We start from the raw sequence: 18,233 nt of genomic DNA on the forward strand, positions 1-18,233 counted from the left end.
TAAAAATTCAGCTCCAATGTGAGCTTACCATACAAAAGCAAAACTAAAGGACCTATCTTTAGAGTTCCCTAATAAGATATTCGGACTGAAGCCTTCCATTATCTCCCTGTAGCACATATATGATAGAGAAACTGTATATACATTTACTAAGATCTTACTGCTTTCACTATGACATGAAACACAACTCCTACTCACTCGTTCACCCTTTGTCCTTCAACTAGCACTGCTCCCAGCAGATGAGTCATAAAATGCTCTTTTTTAAAAACCTGAAAACAAATTATTTTGTGTGCAAATAGAAGTGTAAATTTAGACACAATATTGTGTGTGTGTGTGTGTGTGTGTGTGTGTGTTTGTGTGTGTGCGTGTGTGTGTGTTTTCATTGGTATTTAGCTGTCAGTGTTATTGTGTGCCTCTGTGAGTATGATTTGGAAATCTCTGGTGACTCATTGTCATGATTTGCCATTGCTTATCAATAGTGGTTAACGAGATCACCTGATTGAAAAAGTGTGGAAAAGCAACAGACTTGCTGTTTACTTCACCAGTAGGCATAGATACTCTGTGTTATCTTTCTAAACACATTAAAGCCAGCAATAACTGCCTCTGTGCAGTGTCCTGTATGTCCTCTGCAACACACGGATGTATATAATTTATATAAATAAATACATCCATCTATGTCATTCACTCATTTGCTCATTCATTAAAACATTCATTCATTCATTCATTTTTATTTGCTTGTTGATTGATTGACTGAAAATATCCTCATTAATACAACTGAATTTCCAAATTAAGCTAAATTATTAATATACTATATACTATAATTTAGCTAAAAACACTCTCAAAGTAATTGTCATAGTAATCTTAGTCATTGTTGTAGTATTTGTAGTATTAGTATAACATGTTGGGAGAATCACAAAGAAGTACAAAGCTGCAGACATGCGCATACACTGCCTCATAAACAAACAAACGGGACACGCACACATTTACATGTATGCATGTGTGCGCACACCATAACACACACACACACACACACACACACACACACACACAAACAAAAATAAACACATACACAAAGGGAAAAAAAAAAAACAGTGGGGAGCAAGAGCGTCAGAGGCAAATGAGGGGTTAGCTAAGTGATTAAACACACACTTGAGCCATCATCTCTACTGGGGTCTAGAAGAACTGCAGCCAGAGACAGCCCCAGGCACAGTCGCACGCCTGTCTTTCTCCTCTGGACAGCCGCTGCTCTCTCCCCCACTGTCCACACAGACACACCAAAGACAAGTACTCAGCCAACCATTAAAGATTCTGCACCGCAATTTGGTCACCTGCACAGTTGTTAAATGACGTTAATGAAATTAGGGAAACTAGGGATGTAGTCATGTAATCTGTATCAGTTAGCAAGACATTGATTGCCTTACGTTATTGCCGTGGATTAAGTGGGTAGCTCTCTTAGATCAGAACCTACTGAGATAAGCAAGATGCTTCTCATCACTGTTGCAGTCTTGTTTAGTGTGAGATTCGATTATAACGAACATTAAAATCACAGACAGACCAGACCTTCAGAATAAAAATACAGCCTTTGAGAACATTTGAATAAAATGACTACTGATGCAGTTTCAATTAATGCAATGTTGCGCAAAGGAAGATATGATAAATCCAATATGATGAATTGCAGAATACCTCAATATGTCCATTCCATTTGTGGCCAATTCAAATAATTTTCTTCTGTAATAAGAGAATGACACATTGGCAGAACTCCACAATCCTTTTTGACATGTACTAAAACTATCTGGTACTAAATTCAATGAAGCTGGAGTGCTTTTAAAGTGGAGGTCCTCTTTAAGGGCACAAATTGTATGACTCCCTGCTGTTTGATGACCAATTACGATTTTGATACCTCTTCAATTATATAACCATATAAATGTTGTATTTTAGCCTTGTTTACACAATAAATCAGACCCCTGGATTCTCAGTATGTTTGAAACCTTCACTGTAATCTTATAGATTTTCAATGCATGTGCCACACACTTCCAGCTGTGAACATGAAAGCAATTACACCTCCTTAGCACCCTGTTTATCAAACAAGTGGGCTTTAGAAGTGGGCACTGATGGACTGCACCAAACATAAACAAATGGTACATACATTTATTTCTGATTCTTTAGTGTGATTCCAGTCAATTTCTGTCCCATGTTTATTTCTCTCCACAGATCTCATTAAAACATTTGATTCCAAACGTTTTAAATCCATCTGAATTATACAGAAGGACAAAATATCAAAAGTACAGCTGCTTATCCTACACTGAACAAAGAGGCAGCTCCATCGTGCTATATCCAAGCCTCACAATAATGTACCTTGATACTAAGGCAAGCGCAAATGCTATGATACCTCCCCATACTGTGGGTAGCCTGATAAAGGTTGAGACGTTTGAATCATATTCACAGTGAAAAGGTCATCGTTCCAGAGAGTTCTCGCTTAGTTGTGTTTAGCAGGGGCCGCCAAGAGCATTAAGTCTGGATAGACCTGTGAGGTGTGACCTTAAAGCAGTGTGTGGATTTATATCACCAACAGGTATTGTCAATGTTTGCTGGTGCATTGCAGACTTAGGTGCGTGTGCTAGTGAATTACAGACTCAAATGTGAAGCTTTTTCGTCCAATTACAAAAACAGTGAGTAGCACCAAAAGAACATGTATTGTTTGACTTTTGTCTCCCTATGTCCAAACAGGGAAATAAAAGAGCTGGGATATGTGGGTGGTAGAGTTTCCCACAGACAGGTGAATTACTGAATGGGGAACCGTGGAACAGCAAACGTGCACAAGAGAGACAGAGCCAGACATGACACAGAGGCTTGTGCGACTAACGTAATACCACGGTAAAATATTTAACAGTTACAAGACTAGTCTAATACACACTGAGGAAGCAGATTTCATAATTTATATCTATATCTTCAGCCATTCATGGAAATAACCAGTTAAACTGCTGCTGTGATGATGACATGTAGTAGAGAGTGCCAGAGAGCAGCGGCCCCTCAGAAAATTCGGAGTCAGAATTGGGCCCTCACCAGCCTTGGTTCTGCAAAAGTTACAAATGGTTTTCTATTTATAATTTGCTTCTGCATTTCATGGAATTTTGCCAGCAAGGCTTCAGCCGATATGGTTTTCATGACACTGCAGTGCTGCAATATTTCTGAAAACATATTAGTTTAAAAGCTTATCTTTTCTCAGTGTCAACAAACAATTAGACATGACAGAGCCTCAAGAGTTGCACTTTGGGTATAACACATTTAAGCCTTAGAACAGTTTCCAACAGATCAGTGACTTTCGCAGTCAGTCAGCGCGCGACGCAGCGCGGCTCAACCTCAGCCCGGTTTGAGTCTGTCTCTGAATCTAATCTGCATGGCATTAGGGCGCGTGATCGGAGAGAAGCGACATGGAGCGTTTGCCAGGAACCCAGCGGCCTGCTCCATCATCTGCCATATACTCTACCATCTGTACACAGCATATACCCTCAGACCTCAAACCTCCAGCGTTACCACTGAACCCAGCAGGATCAGGATCAGACCTCCACGGCACCAGGAGCTTAAAGCATGCTGCTTTTCCTATTACACGTGTTCTGTGACGTCCCGTAAAACTTGCAAGCAACACATAAGCAGTAGCTCGCGACCAGTGACAACCACTTTCTAGCGAGATGAGATGAACGAACACGAGGCGCAGCTGAAACTACTAAAGTAAACTGAAGGTCAGACCGTCATATATTCATCTGAAGCTTTCTGAAATCTGCATTTCACGTAGCAGTGAATTTGCATACACACCTGCTCAGCGAAAAAAAGTACTGCTGAATTAAAAGGTCTCTCTGCAGCTAAAAAAAAAAAAAAAAGAAAGAAAGAAGAGAAAAGAAAAGAAAAAAAAAAACCCAGTTCAGCTCTTGAGTGTAAAGCAGAGAGAGAGAAAACACACATAGCCTTCCACATGACTATTGTAACATAGGTATGATTACAGGTTTACTTTTCACTTTGACTCACCTGTAGCTGTCACCGCTTAGTGAAGCAGTGGTGAGAGATCACAGTGTCTTTTCACAAATGGTCACCTCAACACTTCTCAGCTGCCAAACCCCTGAGTTTAACTACCACACCATAGAGAAGAATTCCCGTACCACAGAGCTCAATGGCTGCCTCCCTTTTTTTTTCAGCTTCTTCTCATTTATTGCAGAGAGAACATCTGCTTTTGTTTGACAATAAATGTACTCATTTTCCAGATGGTAGATTTTATATGAGAGTCTGGTGAAAAACAATAACTGGAAGGTAAACTTACATATAGGGTTTCCATGTGAAGAGATACTGCTCACAATAATGTTACACATAAAAATTACAACACCTAATGTTAATCCACAACTGATGCAGGCCTATTATTAAAATAAAGGAACCGACTGACTCTCTCTAACTGTATGTTCAGTAAGGGTTCTCAGGTATGTCTGTAACTGTCAAAGGCTTAACCCAACAGTTTTATGCTGAAAGAACTACAGATAGCCACTAACAACACTGCATCTGAAAATTCTTCTCTTGATCAATCAGTTTAAATTTAATTCCATTTCATAAAACATTTGACCATGTATGTGAAACCCTCCAAACCTTATACATTTTTACTGACAAAATACCATTTCATACTCACTATTTCACACATAACAGAAATGAAAAATATGACCCTCGCAAGACACTGAGAGGCACCATCGTCTCAGGAGATATGGCGTTAGACAAAGTGTTTAAATTCTTTCTACTAAATATTACATTTCTGTTCACAGATATAAAATAACATTTTTATAACACATTTATTTTGTTTTCACTCCAGTGTTTTGTAGTTTATTTCAGTACTGTAGTAAGCTTTCATGTATCTTGCCATTAATGAGGAATTAAACATATATCAGTCAAGACGAAGCCAAGCACCCTGACTATAACCCTAACCAGCAGGTCAAACCGCTTGGCTAGCCAAGCGAGGCTAAACACTGAGGATCATTCCATTACACGCCACCACCAGAGTGGTTTGTTCTCATGACTCAAGCCTGGCAACACCATTGGCAGCTCTCGGGGAACACTCTTGGCTCTGTCAGGACTGACCTCTAGGCACCACAGTATGCATACGGACCTGATCAATCCCACTGATGCCAATCCGCTGTTTGAGATTTGATCCCATACTGCTCACACAGACGCCAAGCAGCCTAATCTCAAAACCAAAGGGTCAGACCTCTTGTCTTAAGCCAATCAGGAGTGACAAAGCAGCAAGCATTTTTACAATACACTTTACTTGGTATGCTGTAATTTGTAAAAAAAATTAGATGTAGTTCTGTGTTTTGCCTGTTTCCATTCACTGCAGTCTTGACGCATGCATTTTATTCAAAACTCATAAATCTGCAAATAGTAGAGCTATTTGAAAATCATTCACCACTTTAGCTGCCTAGTCTCAATTCACTGACATCCTTGTGCTTGACTCTGCCAGATGAGCAAAGCAGAAAATACTTCACCAACCACAATTCACTTTAAAGCGTAAAAAAAAAAAAAGCATCGCAGTCCATAAAATCCATCTTTTAATTTATTCAGTTCAGCAATACACCCTACAACAAGTGAGCTAAGGAGCCAAAATACAATATATATGCCCCCCAAAAGACTAAATTATCCTGTTATCCTGTACATACATATAAACATCCATATACATATATATACAGAAGGAAATGACCATCCTCTAGATGAAAAACTTCATTTTCTAGAAGCAAACCTCATTTTCTGAGGACCATGGCAAGAGGTCAAAGACAAAGGAGAAACCATCATCAAAGTGAAAGGTTACAGTAATTTACTCACCAGATCATGGTTTGTTGAGTTGGAGTCATCTTCTGGGAAAGGGACATATACAGCTAAGGCCATACAGTTGGCAAAAATTGCGATCAGTATAAAGATATCAAATGGCCTGAAAACACAAAGGTTAAGGACAATGATCATAGTAAAAACATTTGATGTCACGACATAGTGAAGAGTATTTCTCATTTAATATACATATTAATTTACCAAAACACAAAGGCAGGATTACTCTAAATTCAAATAAAGCAAAGACATTCTTGAAAATTTTGAAACACACACACACACACACACACACACACAAACACACACTACACACACACACACACACACACACACACACACACACACACACACACACACACAATCTGATCCTGCAAGTGATGAATGTTGACTGGAAATAATGATGCTAATGAGCTGTGAGAACCGTTAGCAACAGTCATCAATGAAAAATAAGTGGTTTTACTCATCCTATGTCCTCAGACTTAACAGACATACTGTCAGTGACAATCCAATGTGCTAGTTCTAGTATTTCTGCCTATTTGAAGAGTAAACCCATTCATTTCACACAGTTTCAATGTACGGAGTCTCTCATGTACCCAGTCAGCATTTTATGACTAAGAATATGGTGACTTGTAAAATACTGAGCTATGTCTGCTTTGCTGAAAAAATGGAAGTAAATCATAAATGTGATTTGAATGGTGTGGTTTCTCGATAGATGTTTTTGCACAGGATTCATAATCAAAGATGTGTGTCATGAATTGATAATGATAACTGTAATTGTTCATATTTGATTTGAGAAGAATGTTAAGATTTTGTACGCAAGTGCAATTATGACTGTTTAGATTGCGACACAGTCATTAATTCTTGGAGGAGAACTCTGCTTAAGGAGTTAACTTGAGATGCTCTGTACTTTTGCAGTGTCTTTCATTGTGCTCTCTTTCTTAAAGCGAAAGTATGCTTCATCACCTCCGTGGGGTGCTGGGTGTCTTTTAAAAATTAGGCTACATACATTTTTGTGAATGAGATATATCACACTAACAAGCGCACTCCATTCTTTCAATGTTCTTTGTAACCCGTCCTAATATTCTCTTTTTTTTTGTCCTGTTTGTCTATCAGATGGCTACCAGTGTCACCTTCAATTACAACAAACAAAACGATCAATGCGCCATATCATAGCGCTCATCCTGAAGCAGCTGGCAGGTGTAAAGGATACTTCCACTCCACCAGGCTGATGCAGGCCCTGCGGATGGGGTTGTTGAGGTTGAGGCAGAAGAGAGCTCGCGGTGGCCTGTTGTTGGCGCTGCTGCCCTGCTTCTTGCTTTTGGTATACTGTTGCCGCTTTTTCTGCGCCAGCGAGCCCACGGGGGCAGGTGTGGCCGCAGGGGCGGGGGCAGGGCCGTTGGCGCTCATGGTGTGGGCGTTGGCCTGCGGGGTGTGTCCAGCAGCATGAGCCTGCCAGAGGAGAGCGGAGGGCAGGGGAGGGACAGAGGTGTCTCACCAGTTGGCTGGCTAGTTACCAGGAGGAGGGACTCTGGTGCTGCTGGCATAATTTGCCTCTTTGAAAGAGAAAAATGAGATACACAGATTGTCAGTTAAGTTGCTGGTGACTGCCAAAAAAAAAAAAAAAAAGAAGAAGAAGAATGCATTATGTAATGTGGTGGGCATTCATCGAATATATATTTATATATGTATGTGTGTGTGTGTGTGTGTGTGTGTATGTTTGTATGTATACATAAGTATCCCTCATATATGTTACAATTATGCTGTGTAAATGCTGTACATTCTGCTGTATATTTAGATATATGCTGTATATCTTTGGGATGAGGGCACATATGAAAGGCAGCACTCATAATTTTAATGTAGCAGACCTGGATATATGACACAACATCTATGGTGGCCCTCTTCTTCAGGACCTTTTAGTTTTGATAATTTCTTCAAATGCACCTACAGTGCACTCTGCTCGTAAAATAACGCATACACTGACATCCCTAAGTGACACTGACAGTTTCCCCCCTTCACAAAGGGAAACATACAAGCGTCAGTCATGTGGGTTGATTTTCCTGTCTGCCAGCATGTGACAGACAGGCAATGTGTGATGCAAATGCCACTGTTGTCACTGGAGGGATGGACTATGAACAAGTTAGAAGTCCCACTGAGTGAAAACGGAACAGCCAAAAGACACAAGATCAGAGTAGAAAATCATATCATCACTTACATTGTCCTTCATTTAAAGGATATTTATGAATGTAGGATGTTATTGAATTTGAAAGCGCCGGGAGTGAGCTGACCTTCTGTCACAATACATTCTAAACAACAAAGATGGATCGAGTCTGCGTCCAGAATGTAGCTTATGGAATTGAACAACTTTTAGAAGCGTGTATCCTGTATTTAACGATGTAAAACTTAAGTATTGTGAGAAGATTTGAGATCAGCTAACAATACTGTAAGTGCTGTTGATCTTCATAGAACGACCAAAACATATTTAAAGGTGTAAATGATGGTGTTTTACTGGCATAGTGTTCGGATAAGTACAAAGTGACAGCCTTTGGAAAAATCAATGAACGTAGCATGGCTCTATGAAAATAACTCTTCTCTGACAACACAGCGGTCGAACATATGTTTATCAGAAACTAGTCCACAAATAAATCCCAAACTATGATTTGTAAAGAACTACCAAATATTCAAGACTGATAACACTGTCACTCACATTATAACATCACTTCGAATAACACACTTTTCAAGCCAAAAACATACAGACAAGATGCGAGAATTCAAAGCTGTCACTCTAATACATCACTTGGTCAAATCAGTTGTGTAAGTCCTTGAACTGCTAGGCCCCGCAGAGAAAACAAGGAGAAACAGAAAAAAAGGTCATATCGGCAAACATTACCTCAAACCACCACTATCTCTACCATTTCATTAAAATGCTTTTCAGTCTGTAACACTTTAGAGACGAATTATGTTTAAAATGTCAAGAAACACACAACATAGCATAGCAACCTACGTTAACAAAGCTGCTGGATGTTCTTAAATTCAGCATTTAAGGTATTAAATGTATGTAAGGTTAACTGATACGTGTTTTGTGTTTTTTTTCCCCACACAACGTATTCATGTCGGTTTATTCAATATCAATATGAATCGACCGCAGCGCATTGCGCTGATACAAATAGTCACTGGCATTTCCAAAAGGGATTCGTGACACTTAAACAATAACCTTCATAAAACATACCGGTACTTCTCCTTGACCCAGTGCTGATGACGACGTTTCATAAAAAGCCTAAATATTCAACATGACAGTATAATCAATAAGTCCATTGTTAAAATAGTGCGTGGTCATCAGATGATCCTCACGAACAGCTGGCGCTATTGCTAGGTTACAATAGGTTACACTGAACCTCTACGGTGTTTGAGCTCCGCTGAAGATAGGCTCGTCCTCAGCATTTTTACTGTCGCTGCCGTTTTGGCCGTTCTGAAATAGACTGAAACAGCCCACTTTCCCCAAATGTGAATGCTTTTTCCATGGCCGAAACAAATGAAGGGCAAAAGCAGATACGATGCAGAGTACGTGTATTAACAGCTACACGAAGTTCTGTATTTTATTGCGCGACAGACAAACACTGACAATACATTTAAAATGTAACGACCAAAGAAATGATCCGCTACCAAAATGTACCGGACCTATGGGCATTAAACGAGCATTCATACCTTTTCTGAGGACTTCTCTCCCAGTCGATGTCTCTGTTTTGTCCTCTTAATCTTGTGTAGGAAACTCCACCGTTTATGCGACCAAAAACACACAGGTCCAGTCTCACACGTCAAATTTAAATTCATTAGCTTGAGGGAAAGAGGGACACATATGCATTAATTAAGCCCTTCCATGTTGATAGCGGAAAGCGAGCGATTGAGCGAGAGTGCGCACGAGAGCATCCTCGTTCGTTGAGCTGCCAGTTTATCGTCACAGCGTCAGTGAACAGTGAAATGAGCACATCTGAGCTACCTCCTGGCTGTTCCTGTATATCACACACAGAAAAATCTCTTTCCAGCATAAAAAGTAACATAAGAAGTAACCACTTCACAAATTCTGTTCCAAATAGGTTTCACAAGACTATCTGTTCACAGCAGTATGCTCAGAGTTTATTTTTCTTGTAATTTCGCAAAAGAGTTACAAAGGCTACCTTCCCAGCAACGTTCATGTTTTATCTGGCAATGCAACATCCGGGCTATTTGGTTTTAGATCGTAGAATCCAGTGGGGGATATTAAAACATTTGTAGGTCATTCGCTCTAATAAAAACAATGTATTTACAAGGAATTATTTAGATCTCTCTCTCTCTCTCTCTCTCTCTCTCTCTCTCTGTCTCTCTCTCGTTCACACACACACACACACACACAAACACACAAAGCCTTTACAGTAACAATCAAACTCTTGAGAATAGATCTGATTCATGAACAATCCATTAGATTATGCTTTCTCTAGGAAGCCTAAATTATGCTTTTACCTATAGCTAGTGATGTAGCACTTGTGTCAGGTTCACAGCCTGTCACTAATCTGCTGCAGCAGTTCTTGTTTGTTTCTTTGGAGAGGCACATTGGATTTAACTAACTGGTGAAGCTTATGAAGGATCTCAAGTGCAGTCCAGATGACCTCCTCACAGAAGGTCAACAGCCTGTTTCTACCACCAGGTCCCTTGATGGAAAGCATTTCTAAAAGTATGTTTCTGAAAATATTGCTTTGCTATTTAATCTAATAGAAAAGTAACATAACGGATAAAACCACAAAAAAGCAGAAAGCATAGCCTTAAGAGAACAGAGAAACTGATGAATTCTAAGAACCTGAGGGCCAAAATTAAATCTGTCATTCAGTCACATTACACAGTCACTGACCAGAATTTGGACAAATGTGACTTATGTAATTTAGTGGACATGTCAATTAATTTAATGTTAGACTTAGTGTCATATATGAAATAGCCCATGTTTTTTTTTTTTAAAGATGTAGTTGCAGGCTATTTGAAATGTTCCTGCGTAGCCCAGTTAGTAAATGAGTACACATTCAAGGCAGCTTATTGAATGGAAAGACAACACCATTCTGCCTGATCTACTTTCACATGACGTCTCTCGCATTACAGTTGTCTTAAGAATATTCCAGAATAACACTCCTGTAGTATTTTTAACTGAACAGTCTAGAATTTTCTCCATATTTCTGTGTTCTAGCAGGGCTTTGGCTTTGGAATATAATCTGTCTCCACAAAAATTCCTGTTACTCTCTGTTGATCCTGAATCCACACCATCACTCTATGAATAGATCCTCAACTGAGCTTACACTGATGTGTGAAAATGACTATGTTTTCTGTCATGAAAAACCGTTTCTGTCACTTACAAGAGAATGATCCACAATGATAACCCTCTGTGCCACGTGTTCAAATAGAGGATGTACTACCTTTAATGACCATTAAAGATATTCCTTGTATGTTGAATTTCCAAAAAGAATGAAAAACTTTGCGTAAAGAAGAAATCCTGATTTTAGCTTTAAGGTGTACTAAAATTGCAAACTGAAGCCTGAGAGAAAAACAGTTTGTGAAATGCACTGGGGAATATCATAAATCACCTGGAAAATGTTTTATCACAATGAGAGGAAAATTGGTTTGTGCACGGAAAGCATCTTCTAAAAGCATGGTAATGCACATGTTAAACCACAAATGTCTCATTCTTAACTTTTTACATAAAGAACTTGGAATCATAGAGTTGTCTAGTGAAAATTAGTGAAAAAAGTAAGTGAAAGAGCGCCAGAGGAAACACATAAGGACTGTGAACGTCAGGCGTGAAAAGTAGGAATCAGTGCTGCACTTTGTTTCGACTCACCTGCGTATCTGTCGAATTTGTGGATCTGATAAAGACTCATCTTATTCCCAAGGAGGTTGGACGGTAAGTGTGCCGACACTGGACCTACATCTGATCAGAGGGCCAACTAGGCTGCACAGGATAAATTTACAAGTGGTATCCACTTACCTGTCTGCCAAGGATAATGGTTTCTCCCAGAATCCACCTCAATTATTTAGCTCTTCACAGGGTTGCACAGGGAGCAAAGAGTTGATGCCCAGTGACCATCTGCTTTAGCCAGTCATGACTTTGTTTCACATTTACATGACACAAGTCAGTGACCATACCACTTTGTGAGATATCAGAGAAAGAAGGGGTTGAAACATAGATAATCTATTGATGATCCGTGGAGATGTTTTTTGTGATATTTAATATATGTATGGCTTATGTATGATTATAGTAGACATATGAAAAGGGTAATCTCATGCATAATGCGTCTATTTTATGACATAGAACGCTCACTGTGACATTGTATACAGTAATTCTAGCATACAACACAGAACAAATTACTTTATGCATAGTTGTAGCTGTATTTTAATCTTAATAATTGATATTTAAAAGTAAAAAAGTATTAAAATGTGAGAAAATGGGCTTGAGGAAGTATAGGGAAGATCTTTGCAATGATTAAGGATTTGTGGATTATTGTATACATTGAGATTTAATTCAGCTAAAACCACATCACTTTACAGCACATTTTTGACTTTTCATTCATTGTCCAGTCTCTCAAAGGGCATCACTTCATATCTACTAAGCCAAGTTTGCTAATAAGGAATAAATACACTACCATTGTTCCATGATGCTGTGTGTGTATGAGTGAGAGTTAGAGAGAGAGAGAGAGAGAGCGAGAGAGAGAGAGAGAGAGAGAGAGATAGAGAGAGAGAGCAAGAGCGAGAGAGAGAGAATGATTGACCATGGTCCTTCTATTCTGTTCATGAAGAACACAAAATAATGTGAGATCGCTATTTTTACTTGTGTAGCTGCACCGACAAAGACTACTTGTCACATGTAGTACCTGATTTGAATCAGTCTGTACCTAGATTTCTGCAGCTTAGGGCCTCCTGAAGCATAGAGAGGTCATGTTAGATCATTCAAATCACAATAAGCCTGCATGGCATGTCTTCATTAAAAAAGAAAAAGAAAAAAAAAAAAAAGCCCAGTGTGGTGAGTGTTTATTTTACATAAGGGATCCACAGTACACAGCTGTTAATTTTTTCTGGCCATCCGCCAACGCACTTTGCTCCGCTGTGGAAAACCGCTTTTTTTCGTTTATCTCTCTCTCCCTCTATCTCTAGCTTTTTTTATTATCTGATTGCATCAAATCTCGTCCCCTTGTGTATGAGAGAAACTCTTTTGTAAGTAGACAGCCTTATATTTCTATGTCTGTCTGTTTAATCCAATTCATAACAATACACAATGCAGCAGTTATGAGGACTACTGTAGTTCTCACATTTGCAGTATGATTTCATATGTAGTTCTTCTTCAGTGAAAATGTGACAGTATGTATGTGTACGTGTACGTGTATGTGTATGTGTATGTGCGTATGTGTATGTGCGTGTGTATGTGCGTGTATGTGTGTATGTGTATATGTGTGCGTATGTGTGTGTGTGTGTCTATGTGCGTGTATGTATGTATGTGTATGTGTATGTGTGTATATGTATGTATTGGTGTGTGTGTGTGTGTGTGTGTGTGTATGGGTATGTATTAGTGTGTGTGTGTGTGCGTATGTGTATGTGTATGTGTGTATATGTATATATAAGTGTGTGTGTGTGTATTGGCAGAGCTGCTTGAAGGAGAGCAGTAGTGATGGAGCCTGAAAGCCCTGCAGCGCAGCTGTTCTCCTTGTGCATCGTCAACCTCATCCCTAAGCCCACAACATGGTCTGCCTTAACACAACCCCCACTTTCTCTCTCTCCACCTCTCTCTCTGTCCTTTCAGTCCATTTTGTCCAATTGATTTTTTTTCTCATTTTCTCTGCTTTTCTTTCTCTGATCCTTTTTTGGAGCTTAATTGGTTTCCTGGTTTGTAGTTTTCCTTGTCTCTGTCCTTCTGTGTCATTTCTGTAAAAATGGAATTCATTATTGCCATCGATTAATGAGTCACTGTGTAATCAAGAGCAACTCTGTTACCTTTTCTCCCAAAGATTATTAGAGATGAAATGAGTTTTCCAATGACTGACAGCAACCTAACCCTAGTGGTGCTAAGGGTAAACGCTGTGTCGCCGTGGTGAGCACAGAACAGTTTAAGGAGGCTGAGTGATATGCACAGATGAGGGAGACTCTACCCTGAAGGAGCATCTGCCATTAAAGCATTGTCCATTTGCATGTGTGAGTCTGCAGAACCTATACACAGTGTGACTGAGTCAATTGTTTTGTGTTTTCAAGTGTGAGCATCTTTCTGATAGAGAGAGAGAGAGAGAGAGAGAGAGAGAGAAAGAGAGAGAGAGAGAGAGAGAGAGAGAGAGAGAGCAAGAGAGAGAGAGAGTGAGACAGAGACAGAGACAGAGACAGGGAGAGGACACAGGAGAGATGAAGAAGGAGAGCATCTGTTAGAGAAATTTTGTGTGTGAGTTGTCTGAATTTGGATGACTGTGCGTCCACATTTGTATGTATGAAAGCAAGCGTATGACAGTATCTATGTCTACAGAGAACTGTTTATAAATGCATCCTAGAGGAGATTATTCCTCTACCCAAGGCTCTTAAATATTCTAGCACTATTTGGTGCTATGTTAAGACATTATTTGAAATGTTGTTCAAGCCCTCCTCGTTCACTGCCACAGTAAGTAAAAATAGAAACATTCATGCTCCCTGAATGTATTTTCCCTCCAGGAAGTGTGTGACCATGGATGTTCCTCATTGGATCTGGAACGTCACGTGGTTCATTGTTCTTGGACCACTATTGGGTGGCACATTTGGGACTCTTTGAAGAGAAGTCTTTCTGACGGGAGTGAAGAGCCTGTGGGGGGATGCAGGATACTCAGGGCGAGGACATCACAGTGGGTGCACAACAGCAATGGAACGAAACCAGAGAAATGACATCACAATGGCACAAGGCTTTGAGGGGCAGGGGTACACAGAAATGACATCAGAACAGCCACAAAGGGCAGTGAATGGAGACAAATGACATAGCTGTATTTGACATTGTGAGGAGACAGAGTGTTGCCTGGTAATCCAAAAAAAATCTACCACTAGCATGAGTGATTCTGACCTGTAGTGTACTTAGAGAAAGCTTTCTTTCATAGACACAGAAACATTCTGTAATTTGCTAAAAGTAGTTATCTCTGTTGATCTAAAGTCCTCAGTTGATCAGTAAAACAGATTTGTGCTTCCTCAGAAGACAAGAAAACAAATTGTATTCTTTTTTGCACAAAAAAACCCAACTGCCTCCTTTCAAAATCTTATCATCCATGATACTACAAATTGACAATGACATGCATCAGCCGCCACTTTACTTTACATAATGGCCTTCAGTTGACCTCATACATGACCCTGTCAGCCGTGTGGATGTTTTTCCATTGACTCTCGTTACATTAGAGTTGCATACTGTGTATGACAAATTCTCCAACTCTGTTGCAAACTGTTCTTTACTGTGATCATTTTAGGTAGCGTATTGCCTCTCATAAGTGCAAGCTCTATGTTTTATATAGGAAAAATATATTTAGAAGTCTAAGTAAGCTTCCGGATTATGTTTTTTTTTTTAACTGAATTCAGTGTTTCTGCAGAATACATGTATTGATAAAATGCTACTTAAAAAAAACAAAAATACAAAACAAAAAAACCCCAAAAACCAAACACAATTATTTTTTTTAATCGGTCTCCAGTATTGGTAAATGTAATTTTAAAGAATATCTGGGGTTAAGACAACTGAATATCTTGGGACAACAACAACCATGACAGTAAACATTCTCTACATTTTTCTCAATTCATATTATTCTAAATTCACTGGAAAATCATTTTACTATGTGAAGTATGAAGATTTATCCAAGTTCTTTTCTCAGTGTAGCTTGCCAACGCTATATTTAATTTCTTCATTTATGTACATAAATAACTGACAAGAGAATTCAAGGAAATGTTGGAATTTTGCTGTATGATAACTCAGTAATGCTGTCTTGGGGGGGAAAAACTTCAGTTTCCACAGTATACCAGCACTCACAGTCTTGGAGTTGATTTTTGATATGGTCAGTGGGGCCCTCTGGTGGAAAATTTTGAGACTACACATCAACAGCAATTCAGACTTGTCTCAGAAGCTTTGAGCAAGTACAGTCTCATTGTTCTATGACATCTATTCAACAAATAAAGGGCTTTCTGAAGGTTATATCTTCTAAATGAAAAATGCAATATTGCTGTTGGTTACATCTAAAATCCTTTTCTCTTATTTTTAGTTACGGACTGTTTATTTTGTGATAATACAAATAACAGAATTGTGATGTAATTTTTTTTAAAATGAATGGTTATATAACTTCTCATCATTTAGTTGCTCATATAAATGCACAAAGAAAAAGCTTAAGCTTCGCTACATAGCCGTACCTACAGATTATCCCCAAAGCTTGAGTTGCAGAACTATGTGTGCTTGAATTTATTCTTGCCCCCCCCACCCCCCATCCCTCCCATCCCCAGTTCTGCATCTAAATTTATCTTCCTTATAAAAAAAAAAAAAAAAGATCCCCCTCTTTTCTGTACGCCACTGGACCAGTCCAGATTGTACCACTTAGCTGCCTGCAGACTGAAACAGCTATAATCCCTCTAGAGTCCTATCAGTCGGCCATTAGCCATGATGCCTCACACACATACAGATCCAAGTCTCCTCCCCGCCCCTCTCCCTCTTCTCTGTCCTCCTCTTGTTCTCTCATCCACAAGATGGCATCACAGCCCTCTCTTCTCTCTTTCAGAACAATAACACACCCCAGCTCCAATGGGGCACTGATGCTAGAGGTGAGGAGTTACACCCTGCACTATATGACGGTTAAGAATGGCTGAATGTTCACAGTATGCTTCTGATTTTAATCACAATCTTGAATATACATATATATTTTCTTTTTTGAAAGAGCATGCATGTTAAAATAATGTGGTCTTAATAAGAGCTAAGAAATTATGTTCACAAATCCAAAAATCAATTTAGTATTGACAAAGCTTCTTTATCCAACAGAAAATCCCTGTTGAGTACAGCTTGTTCCTAAAGGAAAAGACATCTCATTACGTGGGGAGTTTAAGTAGTAGTTTACAGAAAATTGTTTAATTTATTAATTTGTTATCAATTTGACTTGTTTCAAATATGATAATCCATCATTTCATAGAATCTGATGATTGCACAAATCTGATCTTGATCAACTATCAATGATTGCTAAGTGTTTAATATCAGAAGCCACTCCATGTACGCACATGGTATGTTCTTAGTTTCACTGATATCATATACATTCAAGGATTTAGGTGTTGCCAATGCAATAAGAAAAAGTGTGAATAGTGTATCAGTCCTCAGTTTGGTAGTCAGATATCTTTGTATATGCATATGAAATCCAAGTTTAACTTTCTATATCACAACTTTTGAGGTTTTATTTAAATAATTAAAAAAGCATGAATGTTATGGAGGGCATTGACTAAATTCCCATTATTGTGACATGTTCATGAGAAGGCTACTATTGTGAAATGGTTATAACGATGGGTTAAAATTATAGATATGTGATTGTTTTATAATACTACCTAGCTATAGCTCATCAGCTTGTAGATGGATCTCAGTCTAACATCCAACTCCTGCTGCAAATACTGAAAGACACTGGATAGACTACAGCCATGTTGACTCAGTAGCTAAGTGCCATCCATGTGAGTTGTAAATCAAGAGCATGAGGTTCTCTCCGTATGTGCAGTAAGGAAAGGAACACAGTGTACTTTTCTTTGTGTGTCTAAGTCTCCTGATGCTCTGAACCCATTTTGTTTGAATTTGTGATTTATTAGAACCTTTGCAAAGATTAAGTTGATTTGCTAATGTTATCACAGATGCAATGCTAAAAACAACTGAACTTAAAAATAAATGTAAATAAATAGTGTAAATAGTTTTGCACCAGCTGGTTTGATTGGAAATGTAGCTCAGTTTAATGTAGCTCTTTTTTGGTAACTTTTTTAGGTTTTCATCATTTTGAAAAATAAAATAACATAATTAGAAAAATAATATAATTAAGTGAACAGCAAAAAGTAGCGAATCATTAGAGAACTGGATTATTAATATTATATTAAGACAGAATGAAAAAATTAATCATTGCATGTAATAATACACACAAAAACACACATACACACACTGTGTTAAGAACAAAGGGTTTAGGCACATCCAAAATCTGGTAATCAGTTTAGACACAGCAGCCAAAGATCATTGTGAGAGAGCGCTCAAACTGCCACACTCCCCCTCCTATCACCCCCCCAACCCCCCTTCTTCTCTCTCTTACACACACACACACACGCACACACACACACCCATATGCCTTGTCATAGCCAATGCCCAGTGCCACTGGACATGAGCTGTGAGACTC

The 18,233-nt window shown here is 38.9% G+C and overlaps 1 protein-coding gene across 1 annotated transcript in view; it reads right to left on the bottom strand.

Moving 5' to 3' along the window:
* cacna1da (calcium channel, voltage-dependent, L type, alpha 1D subunit, a) overlaps positions 1 to 7,254 on the bottom strand; it is a 48,375-nt gene extending 41,121 nt beyond the window's left edge. The window contains exons 1-2 of the mRNA XM_030778647.1: positions 7,058 to 7,254; positions 5,848 to 5,953 (exon numbers count right to left, since the gene is read on the bottom strand). Of these exons, the coding sequence (XP_030634507.1) occupies positions 5,848 to 5,953; positions 7,058 to 7,254 (303 nt within the window). The remainder of the gene's footprint in view (positions 1 to 5,847; positions 5,954 to 7,057) is intronic.
* Positions 7,255 to 18,233: the final 10,979 nt, after the last annotated feature.

The sequence above is a fragment of the Chanos chanos genome, chromosome 6 (assembly GCF_902362185.1).
Source record: "Chanos chanos chromosome 6, fChaCha1.1, whole genome shotgun sequence".
Lineage (NCBI taxonomy): Eukaryota > Metazoa > Chordata > Actinopteri > Gonorynchiformes > Chanidae > Chanos > Chanos chanos.